The 22,183-nt window shown below is 52.6% G+C and overlaps 4 protein-coding genes across 4 annotated transcripts; 2 read left to right on the top strand and 2 right to left on the bottom strand.

Annotated features, from left to right (window-relative positions):
* Positions 1 to 3,935: 3,935 nt before the first annotated feature.
* CTRU02_213721 (uncharacterized protein) lies at positions 3,936 to 6,531 on the top strand (the record flags this gene model as incomplete). Its single annotated transcript, XM_036729943.1, has 2 exons — positions 3,936 to 4,086; positions 4,145 to 6,531. 2 exons carry the CDS (start codon positions 3,936 to 3,938, stop codon positions 6,529 to 6,531), a joined length of 2,538 nt encoding a protein of 845 aa, XP_036578204.1.
* Positions 6,532 to 7,420: 889 nt separating this feature from the next.
* Positions 7,421 to 9,454, bottom strand: CTRU02_213720 (sucrose transporter; the record flags this gene model as incomplete). Its single annotated transcript, XM_036729944.1, has 1 exon — positions 7,421 to 9,454. One exon carries the CDS (start codon positions 9,452 to 9,454, stop codon positions 7,421 to 7,423), a length of 2,034 nt encoding a protein of 677 aa, XP_036578205.1.
* A 2,378-nt stretch (positions 9,455 to 11,832) lies between these two features.
* On the top strand, positions 11,833 to 14,052 carry CTRU02_213719 (sodium hydrogen exchanger; the record flags this gene model as incomplete). Its single annotated transcript, XM_036729945.2, has 5 exons — positions 11,833 to 11,878; positions 11,940 to 11,969; positions 12,037 to 12,183; positions 12,238 to 12,897; positions 12,953 to 14,052. The coding sequence occupies 5 exons, from the start codon at positions 11,833 to 11,835 to the stop codon at positions 14,050 to 14,052; spliced, it is 1,983 nt and encodes a 660-aa protein (XP_036578206.2).
* An 852-nt stretch (positions 14,053 to 14,904) lies between these two features.
* On the bottom strand, positions 14,905 to 20,317 carry CTRU02_213718 (chromatin modification-like protein VID21; the record flags this gene model as incomplete). Its single annotated transcript, XM_070206112.1, has 4 exons — positions 14,905 to 16,623; positions 16,678 to 19,933; positions 20,026 to 20,178; positions 20,256 to 20,317. The coding sequence occupies 4 exons, from the start codon at positions 20,315 to 20,317 to the stop codon at positions 14,905 to 14,907; spliced, it is 5,190 nt and encodes a 1,729-aa protein (XP_070060144.1).
* Positions 20,318 to 22,183: the final 1,866 nt, after the last annotated feature.

Raw genomic sequence — 22,183 nt, 5'->3', positions numbered from 1 at the left:
AATTTACTTCTTCCTTGGGCAATATTGAATTAGAGTGGGCATGCGCCACTAAACATTTCTTAAGAGAGTCAAGCTTGTGAGGCTATCTGAGAAGGATGCCAGTGGGGTTGTGGATGGAAACCAGTGTTCATCCAATCCAGGTCAAGAACGGGAAGGAAAGAGGCTGCCGTTGTTGCATTGTGATCAATTCACCAGGTGCGTTAAACGGCTGCCTAGAGAGAAATCTTTAGCCCCCGCGCCGCGTGATGGCGTAACAGCCTATGATGTACGACCTGGTTTTAGGTTGTTATTATGGATGCAAGGGGAGTTAAGGCGAGAGAGTAGGGCTAGTCCGAGCCCGAGCCGGCGGCCACCTTCCCTGTTGAACTCTGGTTCCAAGTACTGAGCAAATCAGACACCCAGCTTCAACTCAGCTAACTGCTGTGCCTCTTAGCGTCCTGACTAAGGTGTCGGCTGTCCAGTCAGCAACGTGCCGCGCGACTTTTGGGGGCTATTGATGTACTTGCTAGTGAAGGTCAAAAATATTCTTCAACAAAAAAGTCCGTCTATACATACAACATCGGACTTTCGTTGGCCATCTTGAGCACAACTACTAACCCTGCTATTATTAACCGCGGGTTAAAATTTCCTGTTACGCTCTCCCAGTCTTAAGTAACGGACATTAATCCCTTGCAAAAAGCGGAGCATATGGCATGATACAGCCATAAACAGTATAGGCGCAACCAGCCTGTAAAGCTGGTCAGCCGGTGAGGACAAACAATAGCTGGGAATGACGCGATGTCTTTTTCTCAGCTTCCTATTACATTCTTTACTAGATTTCATCTGAAGTTCATTTTTGTTTTCAATGAGATTCTGTCAACTTAGATGCTATCGGCGTAATAATCTTACGAGATTACATAGGCACAGACGAACGAAGGGAGGGAACGGGGCACATCTGGGCATGACTCTGATCAATTTCATCACTCTCAACGTCCAACATGTCGTATTGATGGCTAACGTGGTCTCTATGCCTTGGTCTTTGCTTGAACAACCACACGTCATAATTGCGTTCAAAGGTGCTCAACAACAGAAGAATAGTTTCCTTTTGAAACCTGCATCAACTCTTTCCCTTGCGTAGGTGATCAGAAGCATCAGGCCGCCAGAAAAGCCAGCATTGTCTCATTCTTCAATGTTTTGACAGCCAAATGTGTTGGCAATGGCGTGATGAAGTTGTCAAGTTTGATAGGGTGCGGACCGCGGCGGGCCGTTGGTGGCTTCTCCGAGATCCCGCTGTTTCCTAAAGTGGGCCTCCGCGGGGTATCGCTTTCTAGACAGAGTCGTTGATTGTCAAGATGAGTCTCCAACATAGCGCTGTTCAGTCCGTTAGGACCGCTCATACTATACAACGCACTACTATCGAGTCTGATATAATTTCGATACGTTTCTTTCTCCACAGACTCTTCATTAAAATCTGGTAGAGCTCTGGCCAATTATACACAAGAGCTTACCTTAAGTTTGCTTCCTAACTAAGTCACTTTACCACTCTCATCATATCGCTAACGCATGGATCCTTGCACAAAGTATTTCAAACATGTTCATTGGATTGAAGGGTGTCGTTTTTAAAATTTCTTCATTTTGGTATTCATACCGTTATGGTCATTCACGTCCTGTGCGGTTGCGCTACGGTTGAAGAACACCCCATTGATTTGGGCACATGGAAGGTATCTGACATTGCTCTGAAGTCTCTTACCCCAACGAACGACATACCATCAACGGGGCCATCGAGCCGCACCAAGCTAAAACAGCACAGTCATACATACTCCTTCGAAATGAATCTCGTTCATTCTTTTTCTTTCCAGTGGGGTTTCTGCGTCTTCTCAATTGGCAAGCCAGTTGCGGGGTTTAACAGCTTGATCGAGGAAAGCGGCCGTGCGGGGCCGTTTTGCAGCACTCTAGTTAGCAGGGTTCCTGCAGACGAGATGCATCTTCAGTCAGGCACATCGATTTCTCGTTTGACTCATCCATGAGGGGTTGCCGGTATACTCAAGGATTCCTTACCAATGAGTCTAACCTTCCGCATCTGCGTTCAGACGAAAATAACTATACAGCTCCAACTTTCAGTCCGAAAGTCGGAGCTGGTTCTATTAGCACTGACTGCCTGTTGATGATTCTCCGAATCCGTGTTTCTGGCAGCTCAAACAGCTCATGTGTAGTGTGTGCTTGCCTGTGATTCTTTCTAGGGCCAATTTATCAGTGGCTTGGGCATCCTTGAAGTAAGCTTCAAAGCCATTGAGAAATCCTATTTTCAGAAACTGTTCAAGATATGGAAGACAACGTCAAGCCAAACGATATCATGAAAATGCTGTATTTGGCGGCCACAAAAGTGGACTTCATATCGAAATCAGTATGTGACTTACCGAGTAGCAGATGGGGACATTGATGCCTAGGAACAAGGCTTTCCTTCTGGTGGTCGACTGATTTCCAGGCCCTCACGAAACCCATGACCAGCTCTCATCGCAGGATACTACTAGTCTGCCGATGTGGGGAGATAATAGGTCAAATATGATTCAGAAGAACTAGATATTGGTAGAAACTACTTTGAAGCTTCAAAATACTGCTAGCTTTCTAGCTTTTAGTCTATGTCCTATCGACGAAAACATAGAGAATAAGCCTCAAGAGCGAGGTCGTCTTTTGCCTCGATGTCATCATCTATGAAATAATGAGGGCATATTTCAATGGGTAACAATAATAGGAGTGTATTCTTCTTAGTACTGCTGACTATAACGAGCAATAGAGGATCAGTCTATTCCCCAGGCTGCGCACAGCCTGAGGCGTATTGTTCCAATATCCTTCCTTTTACAGAGATCAACTTCACTTTACGATCTACCATCCTTTTTTTTTTTTTTTTTCGGCTCGTGCGTAGAACGTTAGAAAGTAAGATATTCGGATACGCACAAGCCATCAATCAGAGCCAAGATGAGATTGATGTGAGTAGCCTGCGAGGGTAGATGGACATACTCGCAACTCAAGAGAAGCGTGGCTATTGCGGGTAGCTGTCATCTATGAGTCGTTCGGGTTTCTAGAAGCTGTGCCTGAACAGGGATATTCTCCCACCGCCAGTTTCAAATCTCGAATACATGCGTGTCTAAATGTCGCCCCTCTCCCCTCGAGTCCGCTTTATCCCACAAGTTCGTATAGCGCTGAGGGCCAATTAGACTAAACGGATTGCCAGCTCACCCCGTACACGTGGCACACCGCCCGAAGGATGCAAAGGCACCATCAGTATACTACGTACAAGTCAGCACAAATGAGCAAATGCCTTGGGACCAGTTTTCGGTCGCAAAGGAAATTTGCCAATTGATTCAGCTTAAAAGGAGCTGAACCCTGGGCGCATGGTTGCCCAGTACAAAGTTGCTGACACTCTGACCGAAGCCCAAGCTCGGATGATCAGCTCGGACGATCACGTGGAGATAAGAGCTCTGTCCTATCGATAAGCCCCACGCCGCCTGTAGGCCAGGATACGGCGCCAAGGGCGACCTGGTTACCCCGCGCAACCACATCTGCAGGTCCGCCGGGGGTTGTCAGCGAGCGCCTGGTGAGCTGAACTTACAGACAGGGCCAGCCCACTCTCTTTTCTTGGAGAAATCTAGTTTCTCGTCATCAGTGACGAGTCTTCAGGTTTATCCTGAAGATTTCTTTGTCCCAAAACCCGAGACTGAAGCAGGGCGCGATTTCCTGCTTCATAAAATCCCACGTAAACGCCAACACTGAATTCACCAATTTACGTCGGGTCGACTTACTAACTGACTTCTAGAAACCCCGTCGCAAGACAAACGCATTCCTTGGGGGGTTCATTGAAGTCAAGTCGACCACGACGACAGAGACATCTAACGGCATTCCGCATTCCTAAATACGACCACACCGACTGAAGGACTCCTTTATCCGTCGTCGCCATCATGGCGCCGGCAGAAGGGTTCTCGGCGCCGGGCGTCGCTACCTACGACTCAAATACCATGACGGTCGGCGACGGAACCTGGGACTTTGAGAAGAATACTTTCTTGCTACCTAACCTTGTTGGTCTAAATTTTGAGACGATGCGATACAACGGTAAGTACTGGCGGAAAACGCCTCGATTACAACATGCAACTAACACGTCGTACCATAGGCATGGGTAATCGCTTCTCGACCGTCGCTCAATATCATACCCTCATTCTCGCTCATGGCGTCATGGCAGCGCTTGTCTTTCTTCTTATCGTCCCGGTATCCGTCTTAACGGCTCGATTCTACACGAAGAAACCCGGTTACGCCATACCCTACCATGCACAGCTACAAATCCTAGGCGCCCTATTACTCGTTGCCGTGTTCACCCTGGGCTGGTTCGCAGTCGGCCCAGAACGAAGCTGGACCAACCCGCATCACGTCATAGGCCTCGCCATCTTTATCATGTTTCTCCTCCAGATTATTGGCGGCAGACTTGTCCGGAACATCAAAGGACGTTCGCTCAGGAAAATGATTCACCGATGGAGTGGACGCCTCATTGCTCTTCTTGGCCTCATTCAAGTCCCCCTTGGATTGACGTTATATGGATCTCCGAAGTACACCTTCATTCTATACTCTTTATGGGTCGCCTTCTTGCTGTTGCTGTACTTCATTCTCAGTTATCGCGCAGAGGGTGATGATCGTGGCCGTGAGACTTACATTAGCGGAGGCCGCTCTGAAGGGCCAAGTGGTGTGACCTACGACTCAGAATACTACAGCGATGTTCACACCGAAAAGCCTAAGAAACACAAATGGATAGCGCCTCTTGCGGCTGGCGCGACTATTGCAGCGCTTTTCAGTCGCAAGAAGCACAAGGAAAGGGAACGAGAACTCAGCCGAGAGAGATCGCGGTCGAGAAGCCGCAGCCGTGGCCCAGAGGTCATCGGCTCCAGGCGGGGTTCGGCAAGCTACCTCCCATCCAGGGGGGGTTCTGCTAGTTACTACGACGATGAAAAGTACACAGAAGTAGACTCACGTCGAAATGACAAGAAGAAGGGAGGTGGCTTCATGCAAACCCTCTTTGGCCTCGGCGCTGCGTTTGGTGCTGGCAAGGTGGTATCTAATATGATGAAGAAGAAAGAGAAGCAACGACCTTATGACGAGGAATACTCCGCCGTTTCTACCGAAACCCCCAGACGCCGACCCAGTCGAAGCTATCCCGCCACAAGCGAATTCACCGACTATACGGACTGGACTGAAGATACTCCTCCACCCAGACGTGGGCCTCGTGATGGTTCCACTCTCCCACCCGTTGGTAACCCGACGATGGCCGCTCAAGCTCTGAGTGCCGCTGAGTCACGCACGAATCGCCCCCCTCATGCCCGGACTCGATCTCAGTATAGCTTCGAAGATTCGGAATACTCATCGTATGTCAGCCCGTCCAGACGGAGAGACGACCCACCCGGCGCCGCAGGTGGGGCCGGCAAGGGCATCTTAGCCGGCCTAGGCTTGGGATGGTTTGCGAAGAAGCTTGCCGACCGGAAATCTAAGCGCGCTGAGGAGCAGAGACTCAGAGAGGAAGAAGACATGAGATCAGGCATTACCGGGTCGAGATATACGGGAGACGGCTTCTCGTCCCCGTCTCGTGACAGACGCTCTCGCCGCGCCAGTGGACGCCCACCAAGACCGCCAATGTCTGCGCTGAGTACAGAAATCACACAATTGACTGAATCTTCGGAGCTCGAGCCACGGCCCCCTGGCACAGGTTATGGAGGACCACCAATGCCCCCTCTTTCTGCCGGTCCGCCGCCGAGGACACCATCTGGACCTGGTTCCGCTTACCCTGAATCTGTCAGCATGCCCCCGATGCCCCCAGACCCGCAAGGTATACTCAGCCGCGGCTCCGAGACCGATGTGTACGGATCACCTAGCAGCCGACCCCGTCGCCGAGAATCATCCAGACGTCGGAGGGCTGGCGAGGAAGCTGCGGCAGCAGCTGTCGCTTCAGCTAGCGTGCTCGCAGCGCAAGAGGAGTCGCGCCGTCGTGCTGAATCCGAGCGCATGGGAACCACTTCTTCGCAACCAGTAAGTGTGAAGGTTAGGGTCCACGACGATAAGGACAGGAATGTCACTCTTCGAAGATTGACTGAAGAGGAGGCTGCGGCTGCCAGACGCGAAAACAGAAGGAGACGCGGCTCAATGAGCAGTCTTTCTGGGACAGACGCAGGCAACGGACGGCGTTACCGTCGAGACTCGAGCCAAAAGAGGTCAGAGAGGATGTCTGAAGCCGGCGATCCCCTTCCGCCACCCAACCCGGCGTTCGCAGCGGGAAGGAAGCCGAAGGACTCGGCGTACTACTCCGGTCCCGCGGGGGGTCCTCCGCCCGGCGCTCCCACTGTCTCTAGCATCGGCAGCGAGCATACACACGGCACCTGGAGTCAAATGAGTCCCTCGCCCAGCGGCCCCGGTGCTAACCCGGTAGGGTCCGTGGCAGCGGACAACCGTCGCCGGAGAAGACAGGAGCGCAGACGGAGCAGCGCCAGCCGCCCGACGGGCGTGGACATGTTCGACTAAAAAGTCGGGCCACGGCGACAACGTTCACGACCGAGACGACATTGATGTACGCCCCACGGGCGGTAAGTATGACCCATAGTCTTTGCTGTTTCTGCTCTTCTCTTCCCCATCTCGCGTCTACCTGTTTATTTTGGAATCGTGAGGTTTAGGATAGAAAGCGATACGCCATGACTTCTTCTTTACTCATTCATGATTTGTGTTTCTGGAACCATCAAGACGATAACAAACAAAAAGAATGCATTGGACCGAGTTCTACCGCGAACAGGTCCGAAAGGAGTTCATTGGGCGAGGGCCTTTTTTCACTTCTCTTTTGAAGGGGGTGGCTTTTTTTATTTTATCTTATATAAATGATTGGAGCATGTCATCATTCCCTGCTCTCACGAGTTTGGGACGAAAGAATCAAGAATGTGTCTGTTGGCTGTGTATGTATGAAGGATACGAAGGTCTCTCTACGGATGATTGTACGAAAGACACGTCGTCAGTAATTGTTTTGAAATTGGAATTTCGTCACCCTTACCATTTGTTCGATTCGGCACCAAGTAAATCTAAAAAAACGTGATGGTATGTAATACTGGCTGCGCGCCTCATCATTCTAAGCAGGCAATGCTGCTTCTTCTGTATGGTGGTCTACATCTCTTGACCCTCCCACATTCTAAGGTGGCTTACGGGGGATAACACGCATAAATCTGCCTCCAATTTCCTGATTGTTCCCAGGCTCTTGTCATCCAGCGAAAGAAAAACACCGAAAGGAAAGAATGGCAGAGCCCTTCCGCCGTGGTTATGCCCATAAACTCCTCGCACGTTTCCCATATTCAAATTCAGCTTCAAGGGTGAATATCGTATCAGTTCTGATTCTCAACGCCAAACGAGTGAAACGAGGCCAGAGGAACTAGTACTCGGCGCCTCCAAAACTCTTGTTCCTAGTAAGTGTGGCGCGCTTGATGCTCACGCGCGGGAGTTGCTCGTAGCTCTTGTTGCGGCTGCGGGCAGTTCCCGGGCGACTTCCTGCACCCGCAGAGTCACCCTCCTCCGCTATAACCATGGCATCCGCGGGCATAGAGGAGCTCTCCTTGATGCTGGCGACGAAGAAAGACGATATCAAAACCGCAATGCCTCCTAGAGCTAGGACGATGGCTATCGAGTGATCGCCTGGGGTACCGCGAGGCTTCTGCCAGATGCGGAAAATGATGCTTGAGCCGACGGTAGCGATAATCTGGGGTGCTGCGATGGCCATATTGTGTATGCCAAGGATAACGCCGGCCTGGTCCGTCTCCTCGCCCTCGCTGAGCACGGATCGGTTTGAATCAGCAATGGAGTTCAACGAGGGTGATGATGGACCGTCTGAGCGCCTGCTCGGGCTCATGTGTCGTTGTCTTGCTGCGCGGAGCATTGCATCGCGACGGCTGATTTCAGCGCTGATAATGGCCCATGGAGCCCAAAGAGTCATCGCCCAGGTGATACCAACCAGACCGATCAGTGCTGTCGCCGCCTCGACGGTGCGAACAATGACGGTGCAAAACATTGCGCCTGCAAAGAGCCACAGGGATGCAAACCAGGCCTTTTTGAGCGTAAACCCAGGGATCTGAAGGCGATCTAATGCGGAGGGTTTCTCGTCGTCGTAATCTTTCGGGACGCCATCTGTTTCCCCCGGCGCGTCACAAAGAATGGGGTGGGAGTCGTATGTGGGGGCGATGAAGAACGGGAGGAAGACGTTCGTAGCTAAACTGACAATGGAGTTGATAAGCAAAGCGAATGTTCCAACTCGCGTAGCCCTCTCGTAGAGTTTATCAAGTTCTTCGGGAGTCATATGCGGGTTCTGCTCTAGGTAAGGCTCAACATAGATTTCTCCAATGTATGATGAAGTGTAGAAGAGCAGAGGGAAAAAGCCGATCCACGCGCAGAATTGAACTTGACAAACCCTCTTAATCTGAGGGGGCAATCGCTTGATGGAAGTGAATATCTTCCCAAAAAATGAAATGACGCCGGCCTTGTCTTGAGCTGGCGGGCCCTCGAGTCGGGGATCCCGCTCGTGGATCAAAGTTGTGCTCACCAAGATGGTTGAGCCAAGGGCGATGCTCGCAATCGCGCATAGCACCTTGAATTGGGTGTCGCCCAAAAACCACACATATTTCGGCAGATTGACGTAGCCGGCGATGTATCCAATAATGTTGCCAAAGCCAGTGATGCGACTAGCCATAGCGTTGGCCGCCTCCTGTTGGTGCGCTGGGGCACAATCCACAATGAAGGCTCGAATGGCGGCTTGTACGGTGTTGATGGCAAAATCGAGAACATATATGCCAATCACAGCAACGGAAATAATGGCGTTCTTGACTCCTTGGGACTCTGGATCTGCGCCAAAAAGTCCCAAAAAGCCGCCGACAATCTCCTTCGTCCAGGCCAGAAACATCAGGGATATCATGGTTGCAATGGCTCCGCCGAGCATGAATGGTTTCCGCTTGCCCCACGGGAGACGGCAGTTGTCACTCAGCATGCCGACATAGGGCTGAACCAGAGTTCCGGTAAGGGGACCAGCAATCCAGACCAAGGCCATCAATGACTTGCTGAGTCCCAAAGAGAGTAAGTACGGCGACCCGTTGGATAGTTCGACAGACCACGCGATTTGCAGGCCTCCAATGCTGATTGTGAGGAGGATCAGGTACCAAACGCTTTTGGTTTGCTGCAGGTCGTCCTGCTCATCCATAACCGTATTGCCGTCGGCGAAGCCGTCATCGTCGCTGTTGGAGGACAACAGTGGTGAACGCTCGGTGGTGACTCCCTTGTCGCGATTGACGGAACTATTTCGATACGTGCTGCCAGACAGAGTGCGAGTCTGCTTGCTGACCGACTGAGTAGAAGATTTACTTTGGTCAATGTTGGGCACTGGCCGGCCCCTCCTGGGGGATTGAGCCTTGGAAGACGACATTTTCAACTAACGGGCGTCAAATAGAGGCTGACTCGGAGCGAAGCAATTCGGATCGGCGAAGTCGGACTAAGCCCACAAGCGGGGCATCAAACGAAGGGTTCGTGTCAACTCGGAGTTTGGCTCGACAGCAGGACACTGGATGGCAACTCTTTGGCTGGCTGGCTATCTTAGTTGACAAATTCTCGCGAATGGGTTTTAAAAAAGAGACTACAATAGCTTGCGACAATGGACAAAAGGGGTCGACGTGGCCAAGTCAGGCAGAAAGACGCTGTGCCGTCACGCGGTCAAGTAGGAGGATGCCACGAGACCCCCGAGGGCGGGCTGGCTGGTACAGAGTGATTCGATTTCTGACGATGACAGTTCGCACGGCAGGAGTTTGCGTCATTCGCTGGATGCAAACTGCGCCCTAGCGGAATGACCAACGAAAAATGCAGGTCGGTTCCTGATTCGAGCCCAGGTTATGCTGTTGAGCCTGTAGAGGGCGAATAAGACGAGGTACCGCAGATCGAGATGGTGTGTAAGGGTTGCGCCAGAATGTATGCCACAGGGGGAACCGGCTGGATAAAGCTGGAGACCTAACAGAAGCGGCTGGCGGGAGAGCGGCAGCCAAAACCGCCGTCGGGTGCGTTTGGCACTGGTGGAATCCGATGCGATGCCAGGGGGCCACAGAGGTGGGAGGCGAGGGTGCAGCTGAATGGCGTAAAGCCGAGGGAGAACCGTGATGCAGCTGTTGGGACGACCGGAAGGGGGTGTCTCGATCCGCCAGAGCTTGTGGTGGGCGGGCGACTCTGTCGGATATACACGTGTAGGTGATGTGAGTGCAACAAAGTAGCGTGTAGGTGCACTGTAGATAGCCACGCGACTCTGTAGTGGGAGGGAAGGATGTTCGTATTTATTTTGCTGAACAAGTGATGGAATTGATGGAATCTTCTTCCACTGCCGAGTAAGACGAGGGTGTGGAAAGGGGAAAACGGACAAGCTTGCCTGAATTGCCTTAATACGTCGTGATGGCATCGCACAGTGAGGGAAAGAAACCTACCCTGCCCTCCAAGCCTGTTCCCAGGGTACCCCCCGCCAAATGATACGTCATGCCCGTAGCTCCTCTTTCCTGCCTCAGTTGCTGCTCCCGTCTCTTACCTTAAAACATCGAAACAGTTACCGCATCGACTGTACTACACTGTCTGGACAGCCCTGAAAGGCTTTCAAGGGCTGACAAACATATTCCTCATGATCCCAGATTTACGTACATCTATCAGCTCGGCGCGACCGCATGTAAGCTTCAGGTGCGCTGCACAATAAAAAATCTTTAAGCAAGGTACAGACACGGTAGGGCACAATCTGACCGAAACAGCAGCGCCCCGGCTGACGGTGCCATCCACCCGGCTGAGAAACCCTCACGAGGATCTGGTCAAGTGTTACCCTAGCTACCCAACAGGCCCCAACAAGGACCCCGAGTGTCAGATGTCTTACCGGCAGTGCACCATCCACGACACCCTCAGTGTGGTTCTTGGGGCGATCCCCTCAACCTCCCAAGGCCCCTCGGCCACGGCCGCTGGGCTGGGGAAACAAAAATTAATGGGGACCTATCCAGCTGCATTGCCCCAAAATTGCCCGCGGTCTAGACCGGATGGAGGGGGCTCGAAAAGGCACGTGTTATGTCAAATGAAGTCATGCTTTCAGCGGCCACGCTCGGTCCAATTCGACTGCCTGAGGTGATTCTCAAATGCAATATGTGAGGTAGTAGCCTAGTACTTTAAGTAGGTCAACCAACTAAACAGTATCCGTGAACTCCAGCCATCCAGGCAAGGAGGAGAACTATCCCCGTTGATACAAGGGGCCCACAATCGGGGCTAGCCGTATTCGGGAGCTTCACCTGTTGGTCGACAGTACCCAGTACCTAACGATCGGCGCTTGGCGGCCAAGTTTCCGCCAAAAGGCACTGACATTTGGCTGCCTTCAATTGTAACTCTACCACCCCGCCGAGGCTACGCAAGCAAAACCGCCCGTCAAACATCAGTCGGCCAATCAACGGACATGTACAGAGCCACCGCAGTGCATTGTCGCAGCTTCCGAGCAGTGGCTGGTTCTTATTCTGTTGCACCTTCCAGTGGACACTTTTACGATTGCTATCTTTTGGCTTGAAATCTGGCGACATCGAGAGCTCCCTTTCTTCGTCGTCGCCAATCCGCGATATCACGGCGAACGACCCTCTTCGACCTTGCGGCACCCGGCGACCTGATCCTGTTCATGATCGCCATCCGCAAACTTCGGAGCTCATGCGCGAGCCACCGGTCAGCCTGCTTCCCTCTTGATTCTGGATCTTACTCTGTCACCAATCCGTGAACGTCGCGGTCGCCCTAAAACTGTTCTCTATCAATATGTTCTCCGCTAGTGACATCGCGGGGGCGTCTCTGCAACTCCTTAGTATGTCGTCTTGATCCATCGATCGCGTTCAGCAGAATGCGCAAGCTGACAATCAATCCAGAACGTGCCACTGAAGAAGGCGATCCTGAGAGTACGTTGCCGATACAAGCTCTACATCCCTTGCGCTGCCACCGATTGCGACTGACCGAATAACCTAGGCTCCGATGGCTCTCAAAAGGAAATCTTCGCCGCATGGGCGTTGTTCATCTCCATTATGTTGCTCATCATCGCATTTCTTACAAGCTACTTTCTACAAGAGAGGAAGATTGAGGCCGTTCACGAAACCGTCATCTCCATCTTTGCAGGTTCGTCGCCTTCAATTTATGCCCTGTTTCAAGGTTTCTGACGGCTATATCTAGGCATGACTGTTGGCTTGCTATTGCTCGTGTCCCCTGGAGACTCGATTCGAAACCTTATCAGCTTCGACTACCAAATCTTCTTTAACCTATTACTGCCGCCGATTATCTTGGCATCGGGATATGAGCTACACCAAGCTAATTTCTTCCGAAACATTGGCACGATCTTGACATTTGCATTCGCCGGAACGTTCCTATCTGCCGTCGTTATTGGGCTCATCTTATGGCTCTATGCGCTGACCGGATTGGAGTCTATCAGCATGTCTTTTGTTGACGCCATTTCCGTGGGTGCTACACTGTCGGCCACCGATCCTGTGACTATTCTGGCCATCTTCAACTCGTATAAAGTTGACCCGAAGCTCTATACCATTATTTTTGGCGAGTCGATTCTGAACGACGCCATCGCCATTGTCATATTCGAGACGGCACAGAAGTACAAGAAAGGAGATGCTTCAAAACTGGGTTTCTTGAGCTTCTTTGAGGGTATCGGCATCTTCTTGATTATCTTCTTCGGCAGCTTGTTGATTGGTGTGCTTGTTGGCGTCTTGACGGCGCTACTTCTGAAACTCACCTACATCCGTCGGTATCCCAAGACGGAGAGCTGTTTGGTAGTCTTGATCGCCTACGCTACGTACTTTTTCTCTCATGGCATCCACATGTCAGGTAAGCCAATATTGCTGCCCTTATCAGTTACATTTCCGATACTAATAGCTGGCAGGTATCGTCTCTTTGCTTTTCTGCGGTATTACGCTGAAGCACTATGCCTACTTCAACATGTCCAGACGAACCCAGCTTACGACCAAGTTCATCTTTCAGATTCTGGCCCAGTTGTCTGAGAACTTCATCTTTATCTATCTCGGTCTAGCACTGTTTACTGATAACGCCCTGCTGTTCCGTCCACTGCTCATTATCATCACCGTTGCAGCAGTCTGTGCTGCACGATGGGTCGCAGTCTTTCCCCTCTCTCGCGCCATCAACTGGGTCATCCGGTATAGAGCACAGCGGAGAGGCGGAGATCTTAGCGACGAGCTTCCTTACAACTACCAAGCCATGCTGTTCTGGGCTGGCCTACGCGGTGCGGTGGGCGTGGCACTTGCAGCTCTGCTTACAGGCGAGAACTCTTACGCGCTCAAAGCCACCGTTCTTGTAGTGGTGGTACTTACAGTTATCATATTTGGCGGTACAACCGCGCGCATGCTGGAAATATTGGGAATTCGCACCGGAGTCGTCGATGAGATCGACAGCGACGATGAGTTTGACATTGAGTCGTTTGGCGGCAACTACTACAAGCGCGCCGGAACCGGCATCGGCTACACTCCGGGGCGCCGAAACGGCGGCATGTCGCTGGACAATATCACACGTAACGGCAACCGCCCGGGTGTTGCATCGGAACGGGGCAGTTACGTTTCCGGCCATCACTCGCCGAACCCGATCAAGCGAGGGTCGAGTCTCAGCCGCAAGAACTCTGAGCTTGAGAGGGGCGATCTGCTAGGCCGCAGCGGTAATACGACGGACTCGGACGTGGGAAGCGACATTGACACATCTGACCTCCCGCCCCCGGCCCGTCGGGACACACGACGGGCGAGTCCAATGCTCACGCCCGGCGCATCGAATTCAGCAACGTCATCCGCGATATTGCAAGCGGAACCCTCGCCGGCGGCACCTCACGTCTCCGCGACGTCTGCCATCAGACAGCTCTTCAGCGCTGAAGACCCGGCAGGCCTGTTCCGGCAGTTGGACGAGGATTTCATCAAGCCCAAGTTGCTCCTTGACGGCGGTAACAACAATAACCGTGGCAACGGTTCTGGACCCGCCTAAAAGCGGTCGACGCATAGCGGCGTCGAGATCCATGTTGTATATGAATCTGGGGGTTCTGTTTTTTTATTCTCAAAGGACCGGTTTTGTATGCGCTCCTAACGGTACTAGGAGGGTGGGCATCAGCGGCGTTATAGGCGTAAACTATAGAGCAAAGGACCTCTCTCTCTCACACATGGGACAGGGGCCTGAATTTATATTGTAGTGCTTCCAAATGACTGGAATCTTGTCTCCTCATGGAATCGTAATGTTGTTGATCCAAGGCAGAACTCGAGTGATTTCGAACATACATACACATAGGACGACAAACACACAGAATGACGTCCTGCAATCCCGAATCTCAGGAGTGATTACCTATTTCACCTCACGCGCGAGAATATCATGACCAATTGGTGGAGTGGCTATTCTTTTTTCATTTAGTCTTTCCTCGTCGGCAGTCCTTGTCTAAGTAGCTCGTCTGCCCTCGTCTCATCTTCGCATTACAAAGTGGTTATATACAACCTTTAATGCCATGCTCCATTGACAGCAAGAATTTCACAATACTTCTTTTTTTAATTCTATGTACAAATCGTCTGCTCGCGTCGTTGGCTCCTATCGCAGTCGTCTCTTACGCACCAAACAAGGTGCTGGACGACCGGGAGGCGAACGACGCGACGACATTGCGGGGATAACCCTTTTACCGTCCCCGATGGGTATCCATCCGCGCCTCCCGCGACACCGCCTCATCTGCGTCATCTTCCGTCACCATGTTCAGGCACTAATATCTGCCTCTTCTGGACATGGCCATTTGTTTGGTTATGATAGTATGATGATGTCATCAAAAGGGTCAAACGCCCTTCCCCCCACCAGCTTAGCCTATGTCGCAGTGGTAGCAGATGGGGTGGCACTTCCGCTGGCCTGGCGCTGCTGCTGCTGCTGTTGTTGTTGCTGTTGCTGCGATTGCTGCTGGGCATGCTGCTGAGCCTGCTGAGCCTGCTGAGTCTGCTGGGCCTGCTGAGCCTGTTGGACCTGCTGAAGCTGCTGAGTTTGCTGAGCCGGCTGGACCTGTTTGGCCTGCTGGGGTTGTTGGGGTTGCTGGGGTTGCTGAGGTTGCTGGGGTTGCTGAGGTTGCTGGATCTTTGGAGGCTGCTGGGCAGGCTGAGCATGCTGCTGTTGGAGGTGCGCTTGTGGTTTCTGCTGCTGCTGCTGGGGCTGAGGCTGAGGCTGAGGCTGGGCTTGAGGCTGTGGTTGATGTTGAGGTTGAGGTTGAGGTTGAGGTGTAGACTGCGGTCGAGGTGTGGGTTGAGGTCGTGGCGTGGCCTGGGATTGAGGTGTAGATTGTGGTCGTGGTGTTGATTGCGGTTGAGGTGTGGATTGAGGCTGAGATGTGGCCCGAGAGTGAGCCTGATGTTGCTGCTGAGCGTGATGTTGTTGCTGAGCATGTTGCTGATGATGCTGAACGTGTTGCTGCTGAGCATGATGTTGTGCCTGTTGTTGCTGCTGCTGCTGCTGACCATGGTGCTGCTGCTGATGCCCTTGCTGGTGTTGTCCGTTTTGTTGCCCAGCCTGAGCTGCAGCCTGAGCCGCTTGCTGTTGCTGCTGCTGCTGCCTAAGAAGAGCAGCATACTGGTGCGGGCTTGTCGTGGCTGCAATGCCGTTGGGCATACCAGGTGAAGAGGCACCTCCGCCACCAGCGGCCGCGTTCATGGCGTTCTGGGACATGGTTGTTCGCTGGGCTATCATCAGCCGCGTGAGATGGTCAGTGGCAGCTTGGCGAGCTTGTTCTGGTGTCAGGTTCGGGTTCTTAGCTCGAAACTGAGCTTCGATAGCATTTAGCTGTGCCTGTATACTGGCTGGCATTTGTGGACGAGGAGAGCCCGAGGCGCCGTTTGGCATATGAAGACCACCAGCAGGAGGCGTAGACATCCCTCCACCGTTAGCAGCGTTGAACGAAGCCATCATAGCCTGTGCATTGGCAATGAAGTTCTGTTGATTGACCCCATTCACGCCGTTGGTGCCGTTGACACCGTTGACTGCAGGCCGCATGTTAGGCGGCGAGTGAGACTGCGAAGCCGGTGTGCCTTGATGTATCTGACCTTGTTGGCTCTGCTGGCCCTGCTGGGCTTGCTGCGGCTGTGGATGAGGACTCTGTTGCTGAGCTTGTTGCTGCTGGGCCTGTTGCATTTGGACAGCGTGGCGCTGTTGGTCTGAAATGCGACGGGCTTGCATCAACAGGTTGACGTTGACTTCTGGCTGCGGGTTTGGTACGGGCATCCTATGCTGAGCTTGGGCCTGAGCCTGGGCCTGGGCCTGGATGGCAGCTTGCATTTGCGCCTGCGGCACTCCGTTCATTTGCATTGGTGGAACGAGACCGCTTATCTGGGCCGGAACACCACCCATGTTGGCCGTCGGGGCCTGCATCGGCAAACGGCCTCGACCCTGGCCTGGAACGGCGAGCTGGTTTGGCATGTTAGACCTAGCCATGTTGCCGTTGGCCTGGGCCGCTGCCGCGCCATTCGGCTGCATCTGTCCCGCGCCTGGAGTAGTGGCCATCTGAGCTGCCGCTTGGCCTTGAACACGAGCCTGCATGGCCATCTGTAAACAGTACGTATTAGTAGGATCAAAACATTCAGTATTCTCAAAACATACCCTCCGCTGAGTTTCTTGACGCTGGTGGAACTGGGCCACCTTCTCAGCGAGTTGCTGGTCACGCTCCCATCTCATCAAACTGTAATCCCTTGGGGTCTTAACCGGTCCTCTGGGTTGAGCAGACTCGTTGGCCTTCCGCATGGCCGCCATCTGAGAGGCATGCTGTTGTTTCTGAGCTGCGGTCTCTCGTTTCTTGGCAAGCTTCCTCATCGCATCAATCAGTGTCAAGTGCTTTTGGTTGCGCCGGCGCTCAACTCGCAGAGGCGTCGATGGCCTACGCCTAGCAATCGGTGTTGCCGGCGTTGTCGCGCCAGCAGCTGGTGTTTGTTGTTGTTGCTGTTGTTGTTGTTGTTGCTGCTGCTGTTGTTGTTGCTGTTGCGCCAGCTGGTTCTGTTGCATGATCACTCGGTTTGCAGCATCAATCCTGTTCTGGTATGCCTTGAAGTACTGCGTTTTCTGCATGTCCGTAGGTAAGCCCTCGAGGTTAATCCATCGTTCGAAGCATTCCCAAGGTGTCCTCCGCTCAGCTCCAGAAGCGAACGCAGATCTTGTCGTAAGCAGACTGGAAATGAGTGACCAGTTGTACGAGTACTCTCGCACAAGCCCTCGCAATTCATCGTCTTCGGTCAAGGTCCACTGTGACGGGCTGCGACACTCGTAGAAGCTTTGCATGGGCATCTGGTACTCCGCTGGAGGACGGAACTGGTGACCTGCGTGAAGACGGTCCCTAATCGGCTTCATCTCGGGGTTAAAGAGAGCCACGTCGCTATTCTGAGGCGGCAATCTCATTCTCTTGATAGGCTGAGAACCAAAAACAACCTTTTCATCGTCATCGTCCTCCTCCTCCTCGTACTGGAACCGACTTCGCTTCCGAGGAGGTCCATCTGTCAAAAGCTTCATTTCGCCTTCAACATACTTGCTAAGAGGAAGAGCAGGGCGACGCCAATGCGCATCGGGGTCGAACTCCGGGCCAGCAAAGTCGAATGAAGGAACTTTTAGAGGCGCGCCATACATGGGTAGCTCCTGAAGTAGCTGGTCTGCAGTTGGAGAGCTTCGCAGCTCGAAAACAACATCGTCGTCCTCAAGGGCGAAAATAGCAGAAGGTGCAACTGTTTCAAGGATCTCTTCACGAAGTTCGTCTAGATGCTCGGGAGAATCCAGATCCTCGGAGGGTATCAACTCTGGGGTCTGGGTGTCGACCGCGTCCAGTGAGGCTTCGGCCATTGAAGTGTCGACCTCCGAGTCAGCCGGCTGAGGCTTTGGAGGAATAAATGCAGAAACCTGAAGTTCCTTACGTTCCTCCTCATTAGATGCAATCCATTCAGCGCATGCTTGAGCCAGGTTACGTGCCACGGCCATCTTCCACTTCCTTTCCTCCCGGAAATCCGTCCTCATCCATTTCATCTCTTGAAGCAACACGTCCCAATGGGATTCCGGTCGAACTGGCTCGGGACATCTCTTAGGTTGCCGTAACGACCACTTGTCATGCTGTTGCAGGTGGTACACACGTCGCAACACTCGACACGCCTGATTGTCCTGGATGGCCACATATGCGTCAGGGGTAGAGACAGTCTTATGAGATTGATTTAGTATGACCTCAATCGGCTTCATCCACTTAGATGTCTGTGTAAAACCCTGAACGAAGAGTGGCGTGAAATAATCGTCGGTTGGTAGGAAACTCTGTTTTGGTTGACTAGGTACCAGGGATTTGTCGGTCGACCGTTTCGTAGTCTTACCGAAGACCACTGCGGAGGGCTTGTTCTTAGTCTTGTCTTTCTTCTTGTTTGCAAAAGTTCTCGATCTAGCGGCCGGGGACTGAGGGGTGGATGTGACCGGAGTAAGTCGACTCGGTGGTGCATCATCGTTATCACCTGTTTTAACAGCGTCTGGCCTTGACTCTCCCAGAATCTCAGACACCGACTTCTGCCTCATTGCACCAGATGCTGTTCGAGTGACTGCACGTTCGGGATCCTGCGAGAGTTCCGCAGGTGTTTGCGGCCGGTGTTGGGGGGTCTTAGTCTCCGCTGGGGCAGGTTCAGAATCATCATCTTTGCCATGGGCAGGAGAAACCTTGTTTTCGGCTTGGCTCGAGTTTGGCTGATCCACATCCATCTGTTCCGTGGTCGAAGGCTCCTCTTGGCTATCCGGAATCTCCTTCACTAGGGTTGCCGAATCATGTTCAGCCGCTACGACGGAAACATCAGGGGTGACACTGGAAGTAGTAGGTTTCGTTACCACAGGCTCGGATGGCTTCACCTCGGCGTCTTGCACAACAGAAACAGCGGACGTAGTCGGAGGTGTGTCCACCTTCATGGGAGTGTCCACTATAGGTGCTGATGGTGTCGAATCCATCGCCATGGATTCTTGCAACAACTGTGCTTCTAGCCCATCAGGGATTCTGCCATCGAACGAATTCGCCTCTGCAGAGCTTGCCGGCTCAGGGGCTTTGGGCTCCTCTCCAGTCTTCTGTCGAGTCTCCAATTCATCTCTCGGCTCTCTGCGTTCAACATAATGAGGTCCCTCGTTATCAGGGCTGGTATCCGTAGAAACATCGTGGACTATCGGTGTGGCGGCGGTCTGTGTGGTTGACCCAGGTGATGAGAGAGCATCCACTGCCTTGGCAGTATCAGACGGTAACTTAATGGGCACAGAAGTTGCCTCATCGAATTTCTTCACTTCCTGTTGAGCGGGTGTTTGAGCTGCTAGAGGTTCCGAAATCGTCTGAGTAGCAGTCGCTGGAGGCGCGTCGACAGGCCTAGACTCGATTTGCTTCGAGATGACAGTAGGTTCTTCTCTCGCAGGAGATGCTACAGACTTTCCGACAGCGTCACCCTCCACCGGGTCGCTTGCTTCCTGTCGCGACGCATGTGAGGGGTCCTTGGTTGTGACAGTTGCCGGAGATAGCGAAGGATTTTGAGCATTTACTGCAGGCGGTTTGACGACATCGGACCGATTCGAAGTCGAGATGGCTACGGGTGGTGTTGGGAGCTTTGCTGGAGTGGTAGACTGAGCGGAAAGGTTCGAATGAGGTTGAGGGGATGGGACGGCGCCATTCGTGTCGGTAGATGCGACAAACGGCTGCTGCGACGGCGTAGGTACGGACTTCGCTTGTGGTTCGGCGACAGCATCCTGCTTCGGAGGAGGAGTCGGTGCAACATCTGGTGCAAAGAGACCAGAGCTATCGAGGGAGAGCTTTAAGACATCGTAGCGAAGTTGGGGCCGGGCAGGAATATTCAATTCATTGAGTTTCCTTCCTCTGTAAGTCGTGTTAGCGACGGTCTGGTGACAAACATATCAAACGCGACCAAGATAATTTCACAAAGACGTCGAGTAAAGGTTTGCACGTACTGTAAGATGTCGCAACCCTGCAAAAACTGGATTTCTCCTGTTGTGGCAGGCGGCGCGTCTGGGTTCGCGAAATCGTTCGCTGGGAGTGCATCGCCCTCGGTCGCGACAGCGAAAAGCTGACGGAGCTTTCGCTTTCTCGACGTTACAATTGAACTAAAAATTGTCAGCACCACGAAATCGGTATCGCTGGAATCGGAAAAGCGAGCTCTATCAACTGTGACATTACGGACCTAAATTCATCGCGTTTGGATCGCAAAAGCCTGGAGCGGTCGGCAGGCCCGACCTCAGTCATGTCATGAGCTGCCGCGACATCCGTTTTGGGAAAAAACGGACTGTCAACAGTATTTTTGGTAACTTGCAGAGATGAAATCAACGATCGCAGGTGATGGAAGGGGTGGTGTTGAGTCGTGGTAATTGATCGCGATTGAAGTTCGTCGTGGAGGCGTGGAGGCTCGTCCAGAATTTTGTCGGTCTACGGGCGCTGAGCGAGTAGGTGATTCTGGAAGTCACAGGCCGACAGGCGGGTGCCAGATGGGGGGGGGTGTTGATGGACCAAGGAAAAAATGTTATCGCTAACTTGGGGTAAGGGAAGAAGACACTGTGCGCGCCTGGTCTATGCTTAACATTCCTCCATATAGCTTGGGCGCTAGCAAGATAAAAGACTGGGGCAAAAAGGAGAAGCGGCACAGTGCCAAGTGCTAATATCTCATGCGATAAGCCTCTCCAATGGGGACGCCTGGACCGGACCCTCCAACTTCCAGGAGCGCACGCTTCTCCCACGCAGCAATGTCTGTAGAGGATGTTCAGTGCTTTTTCCCAGCGCTCAGTAACGCGCCCGTTCCCCGTCACAGTTAATTAACGTTGGGTAGAGGTACCTGGACTACCTTACTAGACAAGTTCCTAAAAACGACCTTGGAAGGTATCTTTGCCTGTCAGTTAAGCCCATCTGCCTAATTCAGAGTACGCGTTCTGCAAGCGTGCTGCATTCGTCTAGACCAAGCCAATTCCTGTGTAGTCTAGCAGCCAATCTCATCAGTATCCCTGCTCCATTTACATTCCACAGGTGCATCCGGATTCACTTTGCTCCAGCATGCATGTTGTTTGTTCGAATACGGATCTCACTTGATCTCCTCTTACATTTTCTTTCCCGATAATTGAACCAGGCATCATCCACCAATATCTTTGGTGCATTGTCGGGCTGTTCCCTGCACATTATGCGCAATGCGTAGTGGTTGGGGAGACTTTAAGCGTCTTGTTTCTTGGGTTGCTTCCAATAGCCAGGCGTGATAGCAGGCGTCAAAAAATTTTGCACGGCACGGAAGTTTGCACCCACCTTCCATCACAACCCGACGACAAGCGACCCTTTTGCCTAGAAAGTGTCTGGCTGGTCGCTTGACCAATACGTATGATGGCAAACGGGCAGTGAGCGACTGTGGCAAAAGAACGAATAACGAAAAGACGCCAATGACGCCAAAGGGTCCTCCACCACTGGTCTCCGTCATCACTTGAGAGCTGGAATCTGGGGTGTGGCTGGTAAAGTCTGCCTTAACGAGAGAAGGCCCTGGGAGTAGAAATCGCTTGATTTGCTGTGATAAAATCGAAAAGACTGCTCGTTTATTCTGACGTTTGTGAGGCCTGAGCGGGGGATAGGCTGTGAGCGTGAGTCGGGAGACAGGGAACTCGAAAGAAGCCCTTCCCGATAGTCGCAGATTCGGGAGTAAAAAACCGCCCAACTTTCAGCAAATCTTTGCCCAGCGACACCGGTACTGCCAAAGGTTCGCGAGCCTCGAGTCAGTTACACCCCCAACACTCCGAGCAGCCGCCCTAGCGAAAAGTCGCCAGTTCCAGAAGAGTTTTCGTCAAGGACTTCGGGTGTATGTGATCAGACCGTTGGCCACACGGGCAGCTCATGACTTATCCCAACCCATAGCCGAGATTCGGTTTCCCTCATCTTTTTTTTTTTTTCTCCCTCTTAACCTTCCCCCTACCTTTTGTTTTGCGCCGGGGCCCCATGGATGTATGAGTGTGGGAGCTGCAGGGCAGCGACCGCCCAGGGTCGAGTCCTTAGATGCTCATTGGCTGGACCTTGTACTCCTGGGCAGCCGAAAATCCTCACAATTTTGGCAAAGCTGTCAACTAGTGCCCTCAAGGGTTGCAT

The sequence above is a fragment of the Colletotrichum truncatum genome (genome assembly GCF_014235925.2).
Source record: "Colletotrichum truncatum strain CMES1059 chromosome Unknown Contig_0010, whole genome shotgun sequence".
Taxonomy (NCBI): domain Eukaryota; kingdom Fungi; phylum Ascomycota; class Sordariomycetes; order Glomerellales; family Glomerellaceae; genus Colletotrichum; species Colletotrichum truncatum.
Note: the sequence above shows the minus strand (reverse complement) of the source record. Positions and strands in the feature narration are given on the sequence as shown.